The sequence below is a fragment of the Cotesia typhae genome, unplaced genomic scaffold (genome assembly GCF_013202065.1).
Source record: "Cotesia typhae breed Kobodo isofemale line unplaced genomic scaffold, CoteBio_Ctyphae contig_22, whole genome shotgun sequence".
Classification (NCBI taxonomy): Eukaryota; Metazoa; Arthropoda; class Insecta; order Hymenoptera; family Braconidae; genus Cotesia; species Cotesia typhae.
Genome location: NW_027423728.1, coordinates 7,689,105 through 7,713,466, shown reverse-complemented (window position 1 = coordinate 7,713,466; position 24,362 = coordinate 7,689,105). Strand labels below are relative to the sequence as shown.

At 28.9% G+C, this 24,362-nt stretch overlaps 2 protein-coding genes across 7 annotated transcripts; one reads left to right on the top strand and one right to left on the bottom strand.

Annotated features, from left to right (window-relative positions):
* The first annotated feature begins 24 nt into the window (after positions 1–24).
* Positions 25–23,266, top strand: Milt (trafficking kinesin-binding protein milt). Of its 6 annotated transcripts, XM_074238038.1 has the most exons (5): positions 25–227; positions 2,687–2,791; positions 3,178–3,282; positions 18,442–18,518; positions 18,715–23,266. In XM_074238038.1, exons 4-5 carry the CDS (start codon positions 18,468–18,470, stop codon positions 21,175–21,177), a joined length of 2,514 nt encoding a protein of 837 aa, XP_074094139.1. In that variant the 5' UTR covers positions 25–227; positions 2,687–2,791; positions 3,178–3,282; positions 18,442–18,467; the 3' UTR covers positions 21,178–23,266. The 6 variants fall into 6 exon arrangements, with proteins under 6 accessions (XP_074094139.1, XP_074094136.1, XP_074094135.1 ...); XM_074238035.1 differs by lacking the exons at positions 25–227; positions 2,687–2,791; positions 3,178–3,282 and adding exons at positions 5,476–5,637; positions 7,369–8,009; XM_074238034.1 differs by lacking the exons at positions 25–227; positions 2,687–2,791; positions 3,178–3,282 and adding an exon at positions 6,645–8,009.
* On the bottom strand, positions 21,879–24,331 carry Pgrp-s3 (peptidoglycan recognition protein S3). The gene is made up of 4 exons (XM_074238121.1): positions 24,175–24,331; positions 23,875–24,091; positions 23,658–23,776; positions 21,879–23,579 (listed from the first exon to the last, which is right to left on the bottom strand). The coding sequence occupies exons 1-4, from the start codon at positions 24,242–24,244 to the stop codon at positions 23,395–23,397; spliced, it is 591 nt and encodes a 196-aa protein (XP_074094222.1). The 5' UTR covers positions 24,245–24,331; the 3' UTR covers positions 21,879–23,394.
* Between the last annotated feature and the right edge of the window lie 31 nt (positions 24,332–24,362).

Sequence of the window (24,362 nt, the reverse complement as noted above, 5' to 3'; positions counted from 1 at the left end):
TTTTTTTTTTTTTTTTAAGGAAGGTGAGACAATCTCACTCTTCGCTACAGAATCCAAGCTGGCTGACGTGGAGGATGTGGGTCCAAAGCGGACCGAACAAATCACCCGGGCATCAGCCGCCTCCCTAAAACTATCTTCATCGGCAAGGGCAACTCTCCAATCTTTAAAGTCTCCGCGTAATAGGATAACGACCCCCGCTAGCACCCGAGACGCCGAGACCATCACCGGTAATATACTTTATTTATTTTTTAGTTACCTTGGTTGCGGAAATTGTTGGTTCATTGAAAGTACAATGATAACAAATTAAAACAACAAGTTGTTGAAGTATAAATAGCTATTGACTCTGTTACGACTGATGTATCACTTGAATTACAAGAAAGGAATAGTCGAACGTCTGAGAATAAACTGTTTCCAGAGAGCAACCAACATAAGCTTTTATAAAGCCCGGCTCACCTGACTGAGCACTCATGGTGTTTCCCATTGGTCCGAGCGAAATGATGATTACCTCTCATGAATAAATGTGGTTCTATCATATACTCATCATGGCAACATTAAAATGATGATGATGATGATGATGACGATCGTCATCATCATCATCATCATCATCATCATCATCATCATCATTTGAGCGGTCTGAAGTAAATTACTGGCAATTTTAGTTATTATTATCGCTACATCAAAATCATTATCATTATACTCATTATTAGAATCGTTATCATTATTTTTATGTTTTTATACTACGAAAAAAAAATCTACAAAAACTCTTAAAATAATTTAGATCACAGAGGATTAAAAAATTATTGAACTGGCTTTAATCCAATGCTAGTATCTATTTTCTGACCGTTTAACTCATCAGTTCTTGTTCGTTCGTTTGTTCTCTTTCTCTCTTTCTTTTTAAGAGCTCGAGCAATGGGACTCAGGAATATACAGTTGTCCGGCAATCGTTGTTGAACACCTTTCTTGCAAAAAAAAAAAAAAATTCATTCATTTCCAATTTTTAGATTTTTAATAAATAAAATTGAGATAAGTCATAAATTAAAAGTATTATTAATTATTGTTTTTATCGGTGATATTATTTTTTTAGAGATTAAAATATGAATATTTACAAGCAAAAAATTCTCTACTATGATATTTCGAAAATCTTTTTGTATAAATATTTTTTCACAACTTATAGACAAAACATGAATCACTTCAGCTCGTTTTATAATATTACGCAATCAGTATAGTAGTAATACAAATCGGGGATATAAATTGTGTAAAAGATCGTTGAACTTAAATTTATTTTAAACAGCATAATACAAAAATCTGCAAGTTAATTCAGATTTTAAGTATTTATAAATAATATTTTGTTGCAATTATTATTATAAATAAAAAGTAAAACTTTTAAGTGTGTTAATCACAGTTGTGCCAGTGACAATAAAAGTTGAGTAATAGAAAGAAAGAAGAGATGTAAAAGAAATGCTTACTGGGACTATTCATAAGAACAAATTGAGAGGTCCTTCGAGGATTAAAAAAATAATTGACAAAAAAAATGATATTCTAAATAAATGGCGAGATGGTAAAAAACATTTTTGTTTTATTTTATTCTCTGCTAATTTATCGACACCTTTCAAATGTAATGCCAGCATACTTTCGTTCCTCGTACATAGATGACAGCATCTATTCTTGCAATTATTTGAATTTTTATTTACAAATATAAATAAAATAAAATTTTTATTATTTATTAAAAAATCCATATTATTAAGAGAATAAATAAAATTTTGTGGCCAGTGTATTTATATGATAAAATGGGTTTTTATGGTTTAATTTGGTATCGTTGGAAAAGTCTTGACCTGGAGTTGTGCATTTTCAAGGTTTCATATTATTCTCACTAATAGTCAATTTATGATGATAAGTATTTAGACTTACGACTTAATAGATGTTATATATATAAATAATTTCACTCGGTAGGTTATTTTCAAAAATATTTTAATGCTCCAAAATTAAAAAAAAATTTTTTTCACTTTTATATATTGTGTAACTTTTTCACCGTGAGGTCAATGGTCTTTTATTGTCTACTAAGCTGTTTGCTATAGTTTTTAAAACTCAGTAGAGAAAACAAACATTAATCGAGAAAATTTCATTAAATGAAACCAATAAAATGTTTAAGGCAATTTAAAATAAAAAATACTAGCGAATTACTTCTGGTTACCTGGCTCGATATTTGCTTATTTTATTTCATGCAGAAACATGATCTATCGACCAGTAATTAAATTTCTCGGTGATGTATAACATTTCTTAATGGATCAATTTATTACTTATGTAGTTCACATGTAATAATACAAATCTTAATTTTTAATTTCTCGCCCGGAAAATTTAGAATTTTCAAATTTAGAAAATTGAATAAATTTACCGTAATTTTCTAAAATTAGCTTCAACATAAGGAATAACTATTTTCAAACTCGAAGGTTTGAATCGTGTAAGCAATAATATTTTCGAGCTGTTTAATCTGAGAGCCAGTGGGAAGTTGTGGGGCTGATTAATGTACTGTACACTGAATTTTTAATCATTTTGCATTGTTTTTTTCTTTATACAGGTTAAAAACCTATTATGTTATAATTTATGTATTAAATAAAATGTAGAGCAAAATTTTTCATTGTTTGCACATAGAGTGTCTTACCTACTAAATATCTCGCTATTGTTTCAGAGGTGTGTAGCGGAGGGGAGCTTCCAGAAGTGGAGATAATAAGCCTTCTTGAGGAGCAGATACCAAGGTATCGTCTTCGTGCCGACACCCTCACGCAATTTCAAGGTAAGGTTTTAAAAAATATTTGCTAATATTACTGTAAAGTCATTAAAAGTTAAATTTTTCTTGCAACAATTCAAACAAACCTCCAGGACATTTATTTAAAAAACAAACATTAGTGAATCCCTTTATTTAACATCATGAATCTCACCATAGTCACCTTGGGTGTCATTGACCTTGCTGGCATCTTTAGACGACAGCTGAGTGACTAATGTGGCATAGCAGGCTTCTGCTAAAGCTTTTATGTCGAATGTTATTTTATTCTCATCATAATACTCATCACATTCTCTAAAAAATTCAAGGCCACCACTTGAGCTTTTGATTACACTTTTTCGGTTTCGATCATATCAAATTTTTAAGTCTTCTTTACAATTTGTAATTATATTTTTCAGGATACGAAAACGAAGATTGGTTTATTCCATCACCAGCATTTAGACCTGACGAAGCGGACCTTAAATTATCGCCGGATCAAATCCGGGAGACTCTTAACTATTTCAGTGAGTTAATTTTATCAGTTATTATTATCAGTGTTAAGTTTATTTAAAGTATGCATATTAAACATATTTAAAGAGGCTGGATTATACTATCATTTTAAAATAAAAAGGAAATTATTATACAATACCAGTTTATCCAGATAATAATGTTATTCGAGAATATCATTCATGGACGGTTAATCACTATTTTTTTTCTTATTGTCTTTTACTCTTAACTTATACTTAACTCTTTACTTCGTTGAATCTATTTTATTAAATCGAACTTCCGTAGGAAACACGACAAATATAAGTTTTCTGTGCATAAAATATTTACTATAATTTATTTTTTTCAATAGAAAGTATAATTATTTTTTTAGAAAAAAAAATTTTATTCGTCGCAATTTTTAACTGGTATTGTTTTTAATTTCTTCAATTTTTTACTCCTCAAAAAAACAATCTTATCTTTTAATAGAATTGATAATAAATTGTTTTTCAAAGTAACATTTTTAATTGATGAATTTACAGTTTATCATAAAAAATAACTGTTACAGATTCTCATATATAATTATTCCTTTGTTTTATATTTACATACATTTTTATCGACAAGTATTTCCCATCTCGCGGACTACTCGGCAAGCTAATTTAACGTGAGTTTGCCAGTCTATTTGTTAATGGGCACGAAGACTAGGTTTACTTCCTACTATACATCATACTTAGTTTCATTTATTTAATTTTTAAAAATAATTATCTCAATCGAGTATTTACTTAATTTAAAAAAAAAAAAAAAAAAAAAATCATAAATACGTAGATGAATATTGACATTTTTTTATAAAAATATATTTTATCTAATTTTAGATAAAACAAATTATCATTTACAAAGTGATATTTATTTACTAAGAAAACACACGCACATGCATTATAAACAACCAATTAATTAATAGACTATATACTTGAACAGTTTATTATTAATCTTTTAAAATTATTTATAAAAACTTTTTATTCTCAGTGTATTTTATAATTTAATACTAGAATACACGCTGTTTCTTTTTTAATATTACATTAGTCATTGGATGACGCTCATCTTAATCCTAATAAAAGTTCAAAACTCTCACCACTGTCTAACATAAATATGTACTCGAATATAATGCTGGAAAATTCGAGAAAATACAAGCTAACATGAGAATCTTCTCATAATATTAGGGTTCTTTATTCATGTGGTAAATAATCATATGTTTCACGTTGCAAACTTAAATCTTAATTATTTAAATTGAAAAAAAATTTTGTTTTGCAAATACGGTAAATTATCTTGATGTTTCGCTCCATTATTTGTTGTGTAATTAATACATTTAATAGAGTTGAGTAATTATTATTTATTTAAGTGCCTAATTGTTTTCTGAGAGCTGATGCTGTAAGATAATATTGATTACTTCCTCTGATTAACTCCGTGATAAATCAGAGAATGATAATTCAGGATTTAATAATTTAAATATTGTATTAAATTTCCGATTCATATAAATTTTATATCCGGAATAGTTTCACAAATTTATTACTTAATTTAACTTTCAAAATAAAAAATAGACAAATAATTATAATTTGAGTTGCGTCTTAAGTGGCTAGCAGGATTTCCTTATAAGTCATAAGTTTTCCTGATAATTGACAGAAATTTTATGGTAAATTCTTTTGAATAAAATGTAGAGATAAAAATTTTTAAATTGATATTTATTAATATAATTTATTACAGATAATAATTAAAAAATTAGCAAATAATTTTTTTAAGACAACAGAATTTAATTTTAACTACACAAACAAAAATTTCTTGCACTAAGAAAAATTTAAAGAAGGCAAAAATTATTTTGGAGCAAGAAAAAATTTTCTATTTAAAAAAATAAATTCTAACTCAGATTAACTGAATTAATTATATTACAGTGATAATTAATGGACAATTAATGGTATTTTATTTTTTTAAATAAAAAACTAGCATCCTTATAATCTTTAAAGATGAGAAAGAAGGGAGAGTCCATTCTTACGGATGATGCATTCTCCTAGATGTGGAAGGTATCGATGAAACCGCGCGCGCAGCGAGGAGTTCTTTATCATTCGTTTTATTGAAAGCATTTAGCAGCAGTAGTGGATTCCTTACTACTGAGTATGTATACTGATACGAAAGCATTTGCGAGCACGAGTCTCAGTTCCAGTTAAACAGTCTGGCTTGTTAAACCTTCGCGTTAGTACATACAGCTGACACGTGTTACATTCAACATGCTTTTGTATTTTTTTAAATACCATTAAGTTATTTAAATAAGTGATTAATTAATTAATTTTATTTTTTACATATTATATTTAAAAACTAATTTTATAAATTACGTGATAAAAATATCTGTGAGTGTAATTTAAAAAAATTGGAGTGTACTCCGTTTTTTTTTTTTAATGGAAAATTATTTCAAATTTTTTTTTTTTTTTTTATCAGTGACGAAGTTTATCACGACGTAGATAAACAAATAAGAAAATAATCTTATTTGTTTTAAATATAAAATCTACAATTTAAATTAAAAAGTAACTGAGAGCGCGTTTTCTACGGCCCTGAACTAAAGTTACAGTGGCAACATTCCTGAATCTGATATGTGCGCCGGTCTTTTACTGATCTATCCCGTTTATTCATATTTGGTTCATGAAATTGTAGGCTAACTAGCTATGTACATAGACGTGAACTTTAGCACGTGAGCAAGGTCTCATCGACTGACCGAGAATTTAATGACGTGCACGAATCGGCTCGACCCCGAAAATTTTGTTTCTATTTTAATGCTAAATACGGATTTAATATAAATAAATTCTCTATTTTCTGACGTCTCTACGGTAATATTTATAGAGTTGCCGGAAAAAACTTTCTTGGTGTATTTTTATTTAAATTCTTCAACTTGCAAATATATATAATAAATAATATATAACCAACATAATAAATACATGAATAAGTTATTCACATGAATAAAAATATGCATTAATTTCTCTTGATATTTATATCATAATTTTCTTCAAACGCGATGTCCTAACGTATGTGGCATTATGTAAGTTCAACGAGACAATAATTCTTCCTTTACAATTTTTATTAAGCCGGTTTATATTACTTAGTGTCGATGACTTTTCATTTTACTATAAAGATTAGTAATTGGTTCTGATTTTTATTTAATTTAGATAAAATATTTTTAAAATAATTACAAATTTTAATTTTTTTAATTTTGGCTTTAAATTGTAATTTAAAAAAAAAATAAAATAAAAACTTTAGATAGAAAATTAATTTTTTAAATAAAAAAAATTGATTATTTATACAAAATAAACATCATTGATGATATCGTGAGATATTTTTACGAAAGTAATTTCCGAAATAATATTTTGCATTACGTAAATATTTATTTTTAAATCAAGATTTAAAGAAAAGATTAATGCATATTTTTTTATATCAATTGGAAATAATTTATTTAGTTGTAAATATTTGAAATAATTTAAATTTAACCAACACTGTGAGTAGAAATAATTAACAAATATTTGTCAAACTGAAAATAAGTTAAATACACTGAAAAGTTTTTCAGCCTGCTGTAAATTATAAAAACAATTCAAGTGTTAATTTTAAATTGAATGTCAACCTTGCCGTGGTATTTTCTCGTTATTTATTTTTCAAAGTAATAATTAATTATTTTCTGAAAAATGCAGGATAAATATTATATAATAATAGCAAACTATTTATAATTGAAAAGGATATTGATTGATAATGCTTAAAATTTATATAAAGTTGTTTGAAACCTTGAAAATAATAAAATCAAGAGTTATAAAAATGTAATTTTTGTTGAGTAACAATTGCTGTATCGTATACGTACCTTGAAGTAAAGTCGCGTGAATAAAAATGAGGACATGGAAAATAGAAAAAAATCAGACCCAATTAAATTCAAAAGTCAGTCATTAAATTATAATGTTATAATTTTGTCTGTTTATGTCATTAAAAAAAAAAAAAAAAAAAAAAAAAAAAAAAAAAAAAAAAAAAATGTATTGATTAAATTTTTAGATCAATAATTTTATGATTTAAAAATTAAATTGATAAAAATATAATTTTAATTCCAGCATTTGATATTTAAAAATATGTTAAATTGTTAAAAAAAATTTTTAATATGTGAAATTTAAAACTGTTCAACCAAACGGAGCATGTGAAGTACTTAAAAAAAGTTTAAAGCAAACTAGCTGATGAACGAATATTATTATTGAGTGTCTATGGCTTAGATAATGTTGCCCGAGGTAAAAAGTTCGGGGTTTCATCAATGTCATGAGCAGAAAAATTTTAGAAAAATCAAGATCTGGCCCCAAAGCTGGAACCTCGTCTTCGAGCGTGACAGACGCTCTCAGTAGCTCAGCCTTTAATTCTCTAGCTTTGGACGTTTCCTTAGCTGGGTTATCAGTCACTGATATACCGGTTACATCTCCAGAAAATGAAGTGTACAAGTCCTCAAATTTTTGGAGGCTGCCAGACTCTGAAACCGATTCTCAATTGTGGGAAGATATCGGCGTCGTTGAGTACTTAGAAACTAAACATGTTGCTCCGGATCAAAGCACTGAAGAAGAGCGCGTTAAAATATTAAAAGAAGTTCTTCGAGATACTGATATTCACGAGGGAGATGGTAGTTTGTCTGATTTCCTTTTTCACGTTGCTAGGACCAAGAATGGCAAAATTTATATTAGAGTCATCAGAACGCTGCTACTCAACCGAGGTACATAGAAAATAAATCTAAGAATTTTAAAACGTCTTAATAAAGTATTTATCAGCAAAATTACACAGAAAAAAAATTTTATTTCAATCAAGTAAATAATTTTTCGTTTTAATTCAAGACAACGAAATTTTTCAAAATTATTTTACTTGATTAAAGAATTTTTCTCTTGATTTAAATTAATTTTTTTTTTTCTGTGTACCTGTTGATTTTTAATTATGATTTAATTATTGACTGATTGTAAAAATTTTTTAAATCAAAACAATTGTATTGACTCAATTGAAAAATTTAAAACCTTTAATTTAACTTTAATTGTGTAAGAAATTGTCTGGGAAAAGTACTTAATTTATTTTATTTGGTCCTTTTGTATAGATTTATATATTGCCGATAGGTTTTTAAGAAAATTCAATTAATATAACCGGTCCTTTTTCGATAAGCGTCAGACGTTATCGAATAGAACCTTAATAAATATTATTACTGCTATTTTTTTATCTTTTTATCATACAATAGATCTTTTACTGTCTGTCATAGAATCACTAAAATAATATTGATAGAAATGAACTTTATTAAAAAATTCTAATTGACCTTTTTATAAAAATTTTTTTGGATAAAAAATTTATCTCTTTTTGTCCAAACAAATATTTTTATAAATAAAAATTACAAGAATTTTACTATCATAGATAAAAATCAATAATTTTTATTTTTTTTAAGAAATATAAACTCTTTTAATTTTTTATTTTTATATTTCATGCAACGCTGTATAGAAATATTAAATCCAGATAACTAGACTGTGAATTATTCGATTTATTTATAAATGTTATCATTAAATTAACAACAAATGGCTTTTTTATTTTCTCGCTTGGATCAAATGTAACTTAACTTAAAATTTTTCACGCGCTAAATCAGCTTAACTTTCAAAAGAGATTAGTCGAAATAAAATTAGGAGTCGTTAATCCAAATGGCCAATCAGTAACATAATAGAATGCAAGATAAATCTGATGGATTAATTTATTAAACGGGGATGCTGGCCTGAATCGCATTCGTTCATTATTAAACTATACGGGTCAGGTAGTTAGCGCAGAGCAACAAACTGAACTTTTGCCATTTATAATAATATTTTTAAATATATTACCGGCTGAATTATCATTATTATAATTTTATTACCGTTTGTAGTTGGATTTATGATTCTATTTTATTTTTAAAATAAAATTTTAATGAATTAAAATTTAGCAACATATTTTACAGTTCAATAAACTTTTGTCAATTGATCTATATTTTTATATTTAATATTCAAAATTTCTTAATAGAGAAACTTATGTTTTTGCACTGCTATACTATATTTAGATATATTTGTAATAAGAAGGTGAAAAAATATTAATATTAATGGTAGATCTTACAAGTAATTTAATAATGTTATACTAATCTTGTAGATCGGTATAAATATAAATAATTATTATATTTTAAGGTTTAAGATAATCTTTAAATTAATTTTTTTTTCCACACCATTATTCATTTATGCTAAGAAATATCTGTGCAAAAAGGTAATTTTTCTATTCAGTAGCCACTGTAACGATAAAGTAAAGAGACAACGTTAATTGTTTGTTAGATATAGCACCTGTTTTTTAAAAATAATTTTAAATTCTAGTCTTGAAAATTTCCAAGTCAGAATTTATTAAAATGTGTGCCTATTTATCAATTTTTGTTGATTAAAAAATTATTTAATTTTTTTTGAATGAATAGAAGAATTTTATTTCTTTATTTTTAATTTCTACAAAATTTTCTGTGTATTAAATTATGCAAAGTTAAAAATTACAGATTATAAACGTAATAAAAATATTTTTCATATTTTATTAATTTTTTCTTGTAGAAAATATTATTTAATTTTGCAAAACTTTTTTCTTACCATTGTTTATTACAATAATCCTAAAATTAAAAAAAATACTTTTATTTTTAAAATAAATATTGAATATTAATAAGATTTCACTTAATTATCTTCATAATACCGTTAATTTTCATTTTTACTAATCTTTATTGACCTCGAATAACGTGTTTTAAGCATAGAAAGTACGATTTTTATGTTTAATAAATAGCTTGTCATGTACTATATTAGTCATGACCTTTAATCCAGCATTCATTCGAATGCAAAATAATAAATTTCATTTTTATATAATTTAATCGTTAAAAATATATTTATTACTGTCCAAAAAATCGAAACTCTATAAAAATGATTTATTAAATAATTATAAAAATTAAATTCAAATCAAAGTTTTGAATACCAAAAATTTTAAGTAAATTTATTCCGCGGGAATATTTTACTTTCTACATCAATTCAGTATTTCAAATAAACTTCATCGATTACTTACTATATTTTGTTTGTACCTAATGAACTTATTCGTAATTACACTAGTCACAAAAATTAAGGGATATAAAAAAAATTCCAAATTTTTTGGTGATATTCAGCGAGCTGTAACTCCGAGGAAAATGATCGCACAGAAAAAAAAAAAAAAAGCAAATTGTAGCTCCAAGTGTCTAGTTTTTAGATATGACCATGAAAATTTTTTGTCATCGTCAGGTCTGGAGAAATCCTAAGAAAACTACTGAAAAAAAATTTTTCGAAATTTTTTTTCGTCTTAAAAAAGGTCTACGGGCTTTAAGAAAATTTTTTCGATTGTTTCGTGTAAAAGCTCTTTTAGTAAATTTAATACCCTTTAATTTGACGTAATCAAAAGCCTGTACGATAATTTGCCGCGGTGTTATCGTCAATCAAAGCAAAAAGTTTTTTTGACTTTGGAAATCAATAACTCTGGAAATAATGACCGTATAGGAAATCGAAGGAGGGTTTTGAAAACTACACAATATTCTCTATAAGAGAACGTAAACCGCTTTTGAAGAAAAAATTTTTTTGAATTGAAAACTCGGACTGAAAAAAGACAAAAATTCGCATAATTAAGGATATTTGGATAACTTGGTATAACTTTGGATAAAATGGATGAACGAAGGATATCGTTGGTAATTTTTAACTTCAAAGTGTCCCCTAAAATCCCTAAGAAATTCAAAGCGCTGCGATTTTTTTGTTCATAGTGCCCAGAAGCTTCAAATTCTGTGTTTTCGCAAAAATCACCATTATGAGCAATTTTGTGATTTTTATTCATTTTTCCATTGAAAAAATTTTTTTTTCAAAATTCTTTATTTTTCGATCAAAGAGATTGCTTTTTCAAGAGATTGATTATTCAAGAAATTTGAAAAAAAAAAATTTCAATTTTTTCGAAAATTTTTTCGAAATTTTCTCAATTTTTTCGACTGTTGTTTTACCGCCGGCATTAGCGTTACTCAAAGCGTACCACGTGGAGGTTGCTCGGTCGGATTTACGCTTCTCACACACACACACGCGTGTGTGTGTGTGTGTGTGTCTTTGTCTGCGTGTTTGTCTGTTTGCAGCTGCCAAATGACCTCTGTACGCACGGCAGTAACTGCTCAGTACCGTGTATTGCCACCTCTGTTCCGAATCACAGCTCGTAAACGCTCTTGCATGTTGATGCATCGTCGAATATCACTTTGCGAAATTCCTTGCCAACAACGTAACAACGCTTGAGTCAACTGATGAAGATTGTGCAGTTGCGGATAGTCTCGCCGCAATCGACGCCCAAGCATGTCCCAAACATGCTCAATTGGGTTCAAATCAGGACTCATCGCTGGATGATTAAGCGTTGTTACGTTGTTGGCGCGGAGAAAAGTTCGCGTACGAACTGCAGTGTGAGGACGAGCATTATCCTGCATCAAAATGAACCGTCTTGCCCCCATGCGTGTGCGCATAGGCAGGATGTGTGGCTCCAGAATTTCGTCAACGTACCTATCGGCAGTCAACGTCCCACGAACGATGACCAACGGGGTTCTGGTATTGAAGGACACGCCTGCCCACACCATGACTGATCCACCATTGAAAGCTGTAACTGGTCTCGTAAAACCATCCCGATCTCGTTCTCCACGACGGCGCCAAACGAGAGATCGTCTATCGCTGCCATGAAGACAAAATCGAGATTCGTCAGTCCATAATACACTGGTCCACTGTCTACGACCCCAATGGTGATGATCATGAGCATAGGCCAATCGGGCTCGGCGATGTCGTGGAGTGAGCATAGGCACGCGATTTGCGCGTCTAGCGCGTATTCCTTGCTCTCGAAAGCGATTTCGAACCGTCGATGCCGATATGTGTTGTTGGGGCGGACGTTGTCGACGATTGCGAAATTGATGAGCGATCGTGTGGGCATGCGCAGTAGGGTTTCGACGAGCATCTCGAATGATAGCTCGATCATCACGCTCGGTAGTGATTCGTAGTCTACCTTGACCCGGACGACGATCGTAACTTTGAGTCGCGTTAAATCGGGCATAGGCCCGACTGATAACGGACTGGCTCACTCCCATAGAAGCTGCTACTTCCACCTGACTGTAGCCCTCTCGAAGGAGGGTAACAATGCGAGCCACATCTGTGGCAGCTAAATGTCGACGAGGCATATCAAAAGGTGCTTATCAAAGAAAAGCTTACATAAAATTCACGTAAGGAATTTAGGCTAAAAAGAAAACGTAAAATTCAAGTTTTGTGTGAGGAAAAGCCGAACTCCGCGGGGGGTATATCAATTTGTTTTTATTGAATTTTTAAAATGAGATTTAAAACTAAGGCAGTTGTAGCGGACAGAAAAAATTGAGTTAATTTTTTTTGACAATAGTGAAGCATTCTGAAGACGATAAAAAAAAAAAATTAAAAAAAAAATTTTTGATAAAAAAAATTTCGAAAAAATTTTCGAAAAAATTGAAAATTTTTTTTTTTTTTTTTCAAATTTCTTGAAAAATCAATCTCTTTGATCGAAAAATAAAGAATTTTGAAAAAAAAATTTTTTCAATGGAAAAATGAATAAAAATCACAAAATTGCTCATAATGGTGATTTTTGCGAAAACACAGAATTTGAAGCTTCTGGGCACTATGAACAAAAAATCGCAGCGCTTTGAATTTCTTAGGGATTTTAGGGGACACTTTGAAGTTAAAAATTACCAACGATATCCTTCGTTCATCCATTTTATCCAAAGTTATACCAAGTTATCCAAATATCCTTAATTATGCGAATTTTTGTCTTTTTTCAGTCCGAGTTTTCAATTCAAAAAAATTTTTTCTTCAAAAGCGGTTTACGTTCTCTTATAGAGAATATTGTGTAGTTTTCAAAACCCTCCTTCGATTTCCTATACGGTCATTATTTCCAGAGTTATTGATTTCCAAAGTCAAAAAAACTTTTTGCTTTGATTGACGATAACACCGCGGCAAATTATCGTACAGGCTTTTGATTACGTCAAATTAAAGGGTATTAAATTTACTAAAAGAGCTTTTACACGAAACAATCGAAAAATTTTCTTAAAGCCCGTAGACCTTTTTTAAGACGAAAAAAATTTCGAAAAATTTTTTTCAGTAGTTTTCTTAGGATTTCTCCAGACCTGACGATGACAAAAATTTTCATGGTCATATCTAAAAACTAGACACTTGGAGCTACAATTTGCTTTTTTTTTTTTTTTTTTTTTCTGTGCGATCATTTTCCTCGGAGTTACAGCTCGCTGAATATCACCAAAAAATTTGGAATTTTTTTTATATCCCTTAATTTTTGTGACTAGTGTATATCTATTCTCTCGAAATTTACGGTCAAAGTCAACTAACGCGTAATTTGTACCTACTTAATCATCGGTTCTGCAGTAATTACTTGTTACTATAAACACTGTATTTAGTTTCTTTTTTTTCTGTAAAAGAGGAAGTTAAAAATATTAAATAAAATTGATTATTAATTTAATATCTTTATTTGAGCGCATATTAATTTAATATGTGACAAAAGTTAAGTTTTTTTAATCAACTTACTTCTAAAGTTGCTTATTATATACGTGCAATTATATAGAGTCGATAATGTTGGCAAAAATCTATACAGACTCAAGTAATATTTAAAATTTTATACTGAACTTTAGCTTGATTTTTTTGAGAAGTAAATTTGAAAATTAAATTTAAATTAGCTTGAACACTTTAATAAAAAATAAAATTTTTTATATATTTTTTTTAATTTATACTGTGAAAAGTAATTCTACTGACATGTATGATTTTATTTAACAAGTTGTCACAATCTTAATGCGCCAAAAAGTAGAATAATATTAGAAAGTTAATTTTTCAATTTTATGTGGCAAAAAAAATAGAGATATCATATTATTGATAAGTTTCTGGTTATAATATTAAAAATTTAAACCGGACTTTTGATAAAAAATGTATGACACTGAAATTAGCAGAGACTTGACAATTTTTAAGAATTTTTTTTCATTGAAATAATAATAATAAAAAATTCTACATGTAAAATATTTAAAAAAATTATTCAAAAATATTTTTTCAGTTCTAATTTAATTAATGAAAAAAAAATCTTCTGATTTTAGAATCATAAAAAATTTAATTTTAATTTTTAACTATAAATTCAAAGACTGTGTAGACATACAAAGCATATTCATATAAATTAACATAATAATGAAAGTACCAGACACATTTTTTATTTGCAAATTAATAAGACGTACATAGAAAAAAATAAATAGAATAAAATTTCGAAAATTTCTTATAAAAACTGAACAATTGTAAGATATTTATTTAATATTCACTGGCATAAATTAAATTACAAAGTAAACATCAACCACAAGATTTCACACTATTTTACAAGTAATTGTTTAAAATTCCTGAGCCGTATTTTCACTCAATAATTTTTTTCAGTGAACTATTTACATAAATTAAATAAAAAAATTTTTTTAAATAATTTTTCAATAAAATAAATTATAAAAGGTTTCAAATGTCAGCTAATTTAATTTTAATCACAATTACACATTTTAAATAATCCATAAGATAAATTTATTCGCGCTGTTTCCATTTTACTCCTCCTTTCGGTCGGCGCTCCATTCGTTCTTCCCGTGACAAACAAATATGGCGGATAAGTTAGTGTGTTCATGCGATGATCTTGTGGCTCACGTTTTAAACTTGTCAATCTCAACGATAATATTGTAAACCCATAATAAAAAAATAAAAATACTGTCCTTTAAAGTAAGTCTGTGATAAGTGTCAGCTGATTTAAAAGTTTAATTACGACAGCAAACACAGTTTTTAAAATTAATTTATTTTATCGCAGCAGAATAAAGAATATATTGTAAAACTCGAGTTGAATTATCCTCCTTTACTTTGAAGTATTTCATGGTAAATAAATAGTTAAACTTGACTAATTATTTTATTTATATAAATATTTATCAAATAACAATAAATAAAATATAAAATAAATGATAAATTATAAGCGGAATTTCGTCAATTACAAGTGACAGGTCGACAAGGTATTCTCACAATAATTATTTTCATGTCATATGATGATTCTATGTCACTGCCGGCCAGAGTATTGCGTTTAAAAAAATTTTAATTATTATTATTATTAGTATTATAATCAATTCATCAGTTTATAATTGCTGAATAAAGTAATCCGGCTTGATTATTTTACTCACAATTTCGTATCAGCGTGACATCTTTATCAGCGATATCTTTTATTGAAAAAACAAAAAATTCATTAATATATTTATCAATTTATTTTATTTTGTTTACTTTCAATACTCATCGATCATTTTCAATAAATTAATCGGGCTTATTATTACTGACGTAATTGTTAAGTTATATTATACGTATTCTAGTCTTACGGCATAAAATCGATCATGACTCACTTGACGTCATTTGACATTAGTTTTTATAAAATTTTTATCCACTTCATTTGCTTATAATTTATAATTATTAGTTTTTTTTTTTTTTTTTTTTTTTTTTTTTTAAATCTTTATTAGCTTAAAATAGAGTTTAATTTTTCGCATAATATCTTTCAATTATATATACATTTATCTTTTGTTATCAGCGTTTTATTTACATTTTTTATCTCAAGAACGGACTTTCGTTTATTATTGCAATACTTTTTATAATAAGTACTTCAAATAGCGGAAATTGACAGTTTTAAACCTTTTTTTGTGAGAAGTAGATTGTTGAAATAAAATTAATACTTTTAGAAAATTTTTAAATTAGTGTGAAAATTTTAAATTGTTTATTTTTTTTGGTTATTAAAAAAATAATATTCCTTCAAAAGTAGACATTTAAAAAAATTATATATTGCTCAAAAAATAAATTTTTGAAATTTTATGTAATTTTAAAATATCATTAAATTTTTTTTGGACGTTTAAAAAACTTAACTGACACTTAAATTAATTAAAAAAATTTTTTAATTCAAGAGACTTTAATTTTTTACTTATATTAAATAAATAAATAAATAATTTTGTGAAAAATGAATTGAAATTAATCATGACTGAAAAACAAGTTTGTCTTCTTTTTTTAATGTCCAAAGTATAGAAGTATATATTAATTTTTTTTTGTATTTGAATCTTAAGTAACAAAAGTCTCTCGAATAAAAAAGATTCGATGTAAAATAATTGATTGAAAAAAAAATTCTTTAATATTTCAAAAAAATAAATCAACTCTTCTAAAAGTTATTTTCAATGAAAAAAAAAATCTATTGTTGAAAGTATATAAAAAAGGCTAAATTTACTATTGTTAAAATGATTAATGACAAAATAATTTTTTTTTAATCACCACAAACTTATTTTACATTTAAAACACCCACGTGTTCCCACCAAACATACATTAACTATAGAGTCGCATATTGCCGACATATTAACTTAAAGTATTGTCAAAAAAATGATAATTATTTGTAATTTACTGTCTAGCCAAGAAATGTCTTAAAAATTTCCATATTACGTGCACTTTCTACCTTCAAGGTTATGAAAAAATTTTCAGTAATTACAGAACTAACTTCCTGTGTACATCGTCTAGTATTTCTAAACATCCGGGTAGTGAAATTAAATCAATAAAAAATTTATTTATAATCAAACAAAATAAAATAAAAACACTTGCTTATAAAAAGCACTTTTTCTAGAAAATAGCTTCGGATTTTTAAAAAATAAAATTATTATTTATTTTTTAACCAAAAAAAAAATACGTATCGAAATGAATCGTTATTCTAACAGTTCCCGGCGGTACTCTAGGTCTTGGTGGGACCGAGACAATACAATAGAGGATCTGGATCCAGAAGAAAATAACAAAAGCTTGAGTGCGACCCCGGAGCATTGCTCCTCGAGTCGAGATTTGAGCAGCGGATGTTTTAATCATGAGGACGACCCTTATGAGTACGATGAGGAAATTCCGAAGTTCGTCGGCCCGAACATATGTGAAGAAATTTACGAGGATAGCGAATGCTCACCACCGAGGGAAGAGCCACTACAGACGTCATCGGACGTATCGGCTACCGGGTTGACGCCCTGTTGGGGCTGCAAAAGCTGCAGTGGCGACAGACCACTATTTTTTCTCAGTTCTCCTGACGAGACTCCATGTACTTGCGTTTCTTGTTAGTAAAATCGTATTACACAAAATTAATGCTTTTAAAAGCACAACATACATTCATATTATTTAAAAGCTGATTTTTTTTTTTTTTTAATGTAATTTTTGGTTTATTTTTTTTTTTTTTTTTTTTTTTTTTTTTTAAGTGTGTTTAGATTTTCATTCATATTTATTATTTTAACTGAAAAATTAATGTGACTTAAAATAACACGACTGTTAATTTTATAAATCATCATTTAGAATATTATTATTATTTTTTTATTTTTTGATCATATATTTTACACGATTAATTAATAAATCGTCTGGATCCCGGTATTCTTAATCAGTGATTGGCCAACCATAAAGCATAATAATTTATCAGCGAGATGAAACTAAATTATTCATGCTTTTCTTAAGACGCAAACTTTATTTTATTAGTGGATTATTGAATATTTTTAAACTGAATAGAAAGTACCTTGTTTAAAGTTATTCAATTTAGCCTTTGTATTATAATTAAACTTATGTTGAAAAAATACACGTGGGACCCGTTGAGAAAACAGTGCGACTGCGCTTTGTTCATTTATAGACACTAACTAAATCGATGGGATACCAATAAAATTTATTAAACTCTTCAGAACAATATAGTTTATTTTCTGACAATTATTTTAAGTCGTGTTGTTTTTAAATTGAGCTTCAAGTACTTAACATTTAAAAAATATAATGTTATTAAATTTTTAATTAATAAGTATCGTAGATACTATTAATAATCCAATATGACCTGATTAGTTAAAAATAAATAACCGATTTGATATTTCAAAACCTGGTTTTATATAAAATGATACTTTGCGTTAGCATTTATATCCAGCCTCTATGTAATGATTGATAAAGCTTATAATGCACTGCTCAATACATATTGTTGAGACACTATTTTTATTTTAATAATTAACATTGTTAATAATTAAAAATAATATTTAAAATTTGTTACAGTTCTATGCAGTAATCGAGTGAGCCAAATGACCAAAACCTATAATGATATAGAAGCAGTGACAAGGCTTCTAGAGGAGGTAATAATTTATTATTTATTTTATTGAAATCAGGATATTATATTATTTTATTCTGACATCATCAGGCGCCTATGTGTTTACAAACAAATCAAAATAATTAAAAATCTTTAATTTGGTCTACAATATCCTGATTTAAATTAATTATATAAGATTAGAAAAATATTACTAATAATTATTTATTTATTTATTTAAATAGAAAGAAAAAGATTTGGAGTTGACAGCACGTATTGGTAAAGAACTTCTTACGCACAACCAGAAATTAGAAACAAACATTAATGCCCTGGAAGCCGAATTGAAAACTGCTAATGAAAAGATAACTCAATTGAGTCACGAGTTGCTGAAGAAAACAGAATTAATTCAAATTTTAACAAATGACGTTGAAGAATCATGCTCAGAAAATGATACACCTATGGGAGTACGTAGTATTAACCTAGACATAATGCAAAAGCGAATAACATCACTGGAAGATGAAAACAAACAGCTAAAATGTGAGTTTACAAAGCTGGTCCACGAGACAGATGATTGTGAGGCGCAAGAAGCTAAATTGGTAAAGGATATAGCAAATCAATTAGCAAATGCCAATATGGAAGTCGACGGGTTCGTCGAGGAGCTAGAAAGGCAGAAAGATGAAAATAAATTACAGCATGAGCAAATAATGAGTTTGACTGCTAAGTTAGCTGAGACAGAACTGAGGCTAGCCCAGTTAATGACCGAGCACGATGAGATGAGTTCCAATCTTGTTATTACTCGGGATAATCAAAACACTCTCGCCGCGGAGCTAGCTGATTTCAAGGACAAGTATGCTGAGGTTGTAAATTTACTTGCTGAGACCCAGGAACAGTTGCGGAAGCAACGAAAAAAGGGGATGCCTACTGTCAGAGGTGGTTCGTTTTTCCCGTCGATGGGTGCTGTACCTCAGCCTGACTCAATAGCGTCAGAGCTCGAGTCTTCTCTTTACTCCGAGTTCAGTCTTGACTCCGGTATCATCAGCGATCGAATGCCAACTTACAAAAAGGTATTTGAAACAGTGAGGAGTGCCTCGAGGGTGTCCTACGGCGGTCCGGACGCTAATCAGTTCCCGAGGATAGGTTCTATGACCACCTCAACATTGTCATCAGGCACGACTGGTCCGCGGATGAGCTGTGGGCCATTTAAACCCCAAATGGGTTCAGGATTCCCGAGCTTAGACTCAACGGGACAGAGCGACAGTGAGGGATCGTTGCTAACAGACTCTGAAGAGTATCCAGGTCCTCATCCAACTGGAGTTCCTGGAGCGCCAGGTGCTGCTGATCTAGAAGCTGCTCTCCGGCGGCTTACTCCAGCTGAAGTAATAGTCCGACGAGCGTGCCTGAGTACCGGCGCTGGATACAATTACGATTATGATGGAGGTGGTATTCATTCGCCGTCGACTTACCTGCCTTTTGGCTGTCGAACGCCAGATAGTATTATGTCCACCGGCAGTTACGGCAATCTCAGTGGATTTAGTGGTAATTCATCCAGCTGGCGGCTTCCAGAAAAATTGCAGATCGTAAAACCGATGGAAGGCTCTCAGACGCTTCATCACTGGTCGCAATTAGCTACACCTACTCTCGGAGGGCTCTTGGACGAGCGACCGGGAGTTAAGACTCGCGGTGGTCGTGGGCTAGAGGATTTAGGACTGGAAACTTTCACTCTAACCGACCTTGAGGAGGACGAAGAGTACTCCAATCCAGGTAAATTATTCCAGGACACGGGCTCGGTTTATACACTGACTAACAGCACAGTTCTTCATCCCGAGGATCCGTTGCTTATGAGCTCGAGTTTGATGGGCAGTCGAGTCGCAACAGCTCCTAATAGTGTCATTAATTCAGGAATGAGCACTCCGAGAACTTTGTCCAGGCGTAATTCTACTTCGACATTTTCTACGACGTTAGGTCTCGCTAAAATGCTCAATGAAAGAGGGATAAAAGGCGTCACGCTGTCTTGTGCCACGACTCCTAGTGGAGATAAAAATTTCACACCCACGGCAACACCCTGTAACAGTCCAGATGGAACTCCACCATCCTCCCGGCCAACTTCTCCAGTTCCTTACAGCAGTCCTCTGTCATTCGGACTCTTCAGCAGCGGTGCTGAGCTTTTGAAGAGGACATTTGGCAGCGAGCCGGTACCAACACCATCTACTTCACAGTCCAAGAGGAAGAAAAAGCCGCTCTCCAGGACTGAGAAAAAAGCACTTGCTGGCATCAGACTCGTGGAAAAACTCGAAAGAATGGGAATAGACACTATCATGGCGTCAAATACTTATTCCTCGTTGTCTCCACTTGCTCTGCAGGGGGCTTTGTGTACTAGGAGGTCTGTGGAGAGTCCCATGGCGCAGCTGATGTCTCTCAAGGGCTCCATGTCTACTGAGAAAATAGGATCGTCTTCTTCTGGAAGCAGTGAATCTATAGCCAGTTTCCATTCTATGTCCAAGTTGGATAATGATAAGAAATCAAGGGCAGGTACTTCTAGGGGTCAATTGTCCAGGCAAAGAAGAGCAGGCACTGGTGCTACTAGACCTGATCTTGGACAAGTCAAACCCGCTGGTCCACCACCGGCTACTACTAAGGAATCTGCTACTCAGTCGGCGCTAGGAACTATAAGCTCACTTCTTTTTGGACGTAAAGGCGGACTTCTGTAAAATTTATCATTTGAGGTTCCGTTATTCATTTAAAAAATTGGAAAAATGCTTGATCTCGGGAGAGAAGCATTTTTTTAATTAAAATAAATTATTTTTGCCTTTAATCATCATCATCAATTCATCCTTTTGAATTTAGTTAAGGTATTTCAGAATAAAATGGCCAGCTCTTTGAATTAATTGATACTTAAGTATTAGTTATTTTGATTTTGTAATTAAATTATTTTTTAATGCAATTATTTAAAAAATTACTCATTTTTTTTTTTATTGGATTTAATATTGAAGTAATTAATTTACTTTCTGGGTGAAAAAAATTAAAAATTGAAAAAGAAGAATATCTCAAAAACTAGTAAATAAAAATGCAATGCAAACTTTACATTGTATATGAAGGAGAATATTGAAAGACTGAAAATATATTAAGACGAATGATGTCTTCTTGTCGATAATGTGAATAATTGTTAGCAAACGCAATTGTTAATATTTTTTTATTTATGAGTTTTAATTCTTAGAAATGTATATTGTTATTTTTAACAATGGGTAACAAATATAGGAAATAAATTCAATAATTTAAAAATTAATTAAATTAAAAATCTAGCCATTTTATTCTGATTTATTAAACTTAAAAATGCTGCTACCACATACATAGCTTTTGTGGCTCTTAAGTGGATTAAATAAGAGTCCATGTAACTTAAATTTTATTTATAAAAAAAAAAAAAAAAAAAAACAATTTTTTTTTTTAACGCGACCGCACGGTATTAGTATGTGGTCAGACGTTAAGTAAAAACTAGTCATGAAAAGGGTGAAATAAAGAAAGGATGAAACAAATACGGAATTGTTTATAAGAGAGTGGCCTTGCAGTTAATTTAGTCGTCAGGGTTGTAAAAAAATTAATTAAACTGTGTATGTAAATAGAAAATTGCGAGATTATAAGTATGAATGGAAAATACCTTGCAACAATTTTTTTATTTGTGTTTTTTTTATGCACAAAAATCGTTTAAAATATCACAAAAAAATGCTGCAAGATTATTTTTATTTATTTTAATAAATTTATTATTTCAACGAAATAAAAATAATTTTTTTTTTTTATTCTATCGAATAATTTGCTACTGTCAGTCTTTATATTAATTTTGAAGACTGCGCATCTAGCATTAATAAACTGTAAATAAATGATTTGAATTTTTGAATGCTATGATTGATAATATTACCGGTTAGAAAAATCATAAATATGTTGGAGATTATATTTAATTAATTTTTCGCTTGACGCAACCTTGTATATAGTCGTACAAATTAATAAAGTAAGTTATTTAAAAGTAAAAAAAAAAAAAATAAATTAGATTTTTTTGGCTTCTCCTATAGAAAAATTGTCTATTGGTTTTTTTTCATTAGTATTTTATTTAAATTTGCGTTATGATCAGGCCTAATATTAAAAACTTAACGAGAGAAACTGCGTGTGAATAAATTGTATGTAAAGCAATAGATAAATATGAAAATGGATAAGTAATTGGGTGCTTCTATTAATTTAATTAATTTAATTAATTTAAAGAGATGAAAAATGCTTCGAAAGGGCGGCAAAATTAGAATTTTGTCAAATATGTTTAAAATTTAGAATTTAAAGAACCATTATCTACTTCATTTTAGATTTAGAATCGTTATGAATATAAAAAATAAAAAACAGTAAAATTTTAGACAAAAAAACTTGATCATATCTGTTCAGACTTATTAAATAAAATACAGCTACATAATTTGATAACTAAAATACTAAGAAATATTGTTCTTTATTGGTAATGATAATGTATGTTGATAGAACAGAAAAAAATAAGTATAAATAATAAAATTATCATTAGATAAAACAAAAAATCTCAGTTTAAATATAAATATCTCTTTACTTGTGTTTAATTTTATATTTCACTAAAACGATGATTTATTATTTATTAATGACGCAAAACAATGCAATAAAGCTAAATAAATAGAGCCATTTACATTGTTGAAAAAAAAAAAAAAAAAAAATAAATTTAACGACCATTTACACGTCGTGTAATCTGATAAGTCGTATGTTCTAAGTAAACAATAATAAATATATTTCAATATTTAATTTATATTGTCTTTATTTATTTTACCTTTTTTACTAAATAGATTTAAATAAATCTCGTTTATTTAAATGAAAAATATAAATTTTATTCTTAAATAAATTTTAAGAAAAAAACCACAAGAATTATTTTCTCAAGGATCCGCCGTCCATTCCGGCCAGCTCTTGATCTGCTCGTATAATTTAGCTCCAGGGCTTGCTGTACTGGTAACTTGATTTGCTCCTATTATTTTAACATTAGGTCTCAACATTCCCTCATGTTTGCCGCAAGAAATCAACTTAACTGCTGATTGTATCATCTTCTCACTTGCGTTTACCGCTGAAATAATTTTTTTTAATATTTTACATCTACATTATAAGTGAGAGTCATTATTCATTATTGTAATTTTTAACAAACTTTGATAAGATCCGATAAATGCTATTCCTATTGCTTTTTTGTTCCATTTATATGTATGAGCTCCTTCTTTGCTCCAACCAACTCCTTCATATACATTTCCATCTCCTCCAATGAAAAATCTGTTTAATATCAATTGAAATTTATTTTAATAAAATAAATAAATTTTAACTTTGGAATCTTGAAAAAAAAAAAAAAAAAAAAAAAAAAAAAAACTTACGAAAATCCTATATCACCCCACAATAATTCATCCATGTGATAATCCTGAATATTCTTCACACGACTCGAGCAAGATTCTGTTGTTAAACATTGTGGAGTTACAGTATGATGAATGACAATATAAGCAATAGGATTTATAATAAAATTCGAACTCTTCGCTTCTCTGGCCTGCCATTGCGATCTTGAAATAATATTTGGGCATTTATCATCTCCTTTACCTGAAATTTTAAACGTTTTATTTTCACACTGTTAAATTCAGTATCATTATTAATTTACTAATTTTTTGACTATTTATACATACTTAACTTGATGATTAACAAGAATAAATATAAAAAAATTATTCTATAAAATGTAAAACTTGATGTATTCATGTTACTAAATCACAAAAAATTAAACAATTAATTTTTAAAGAAATAAAAAATAGTTTTTAACTATGCGCTCAAGAAAATAATTTTATATTACACTTTACTTACTTATTACTTATTAATT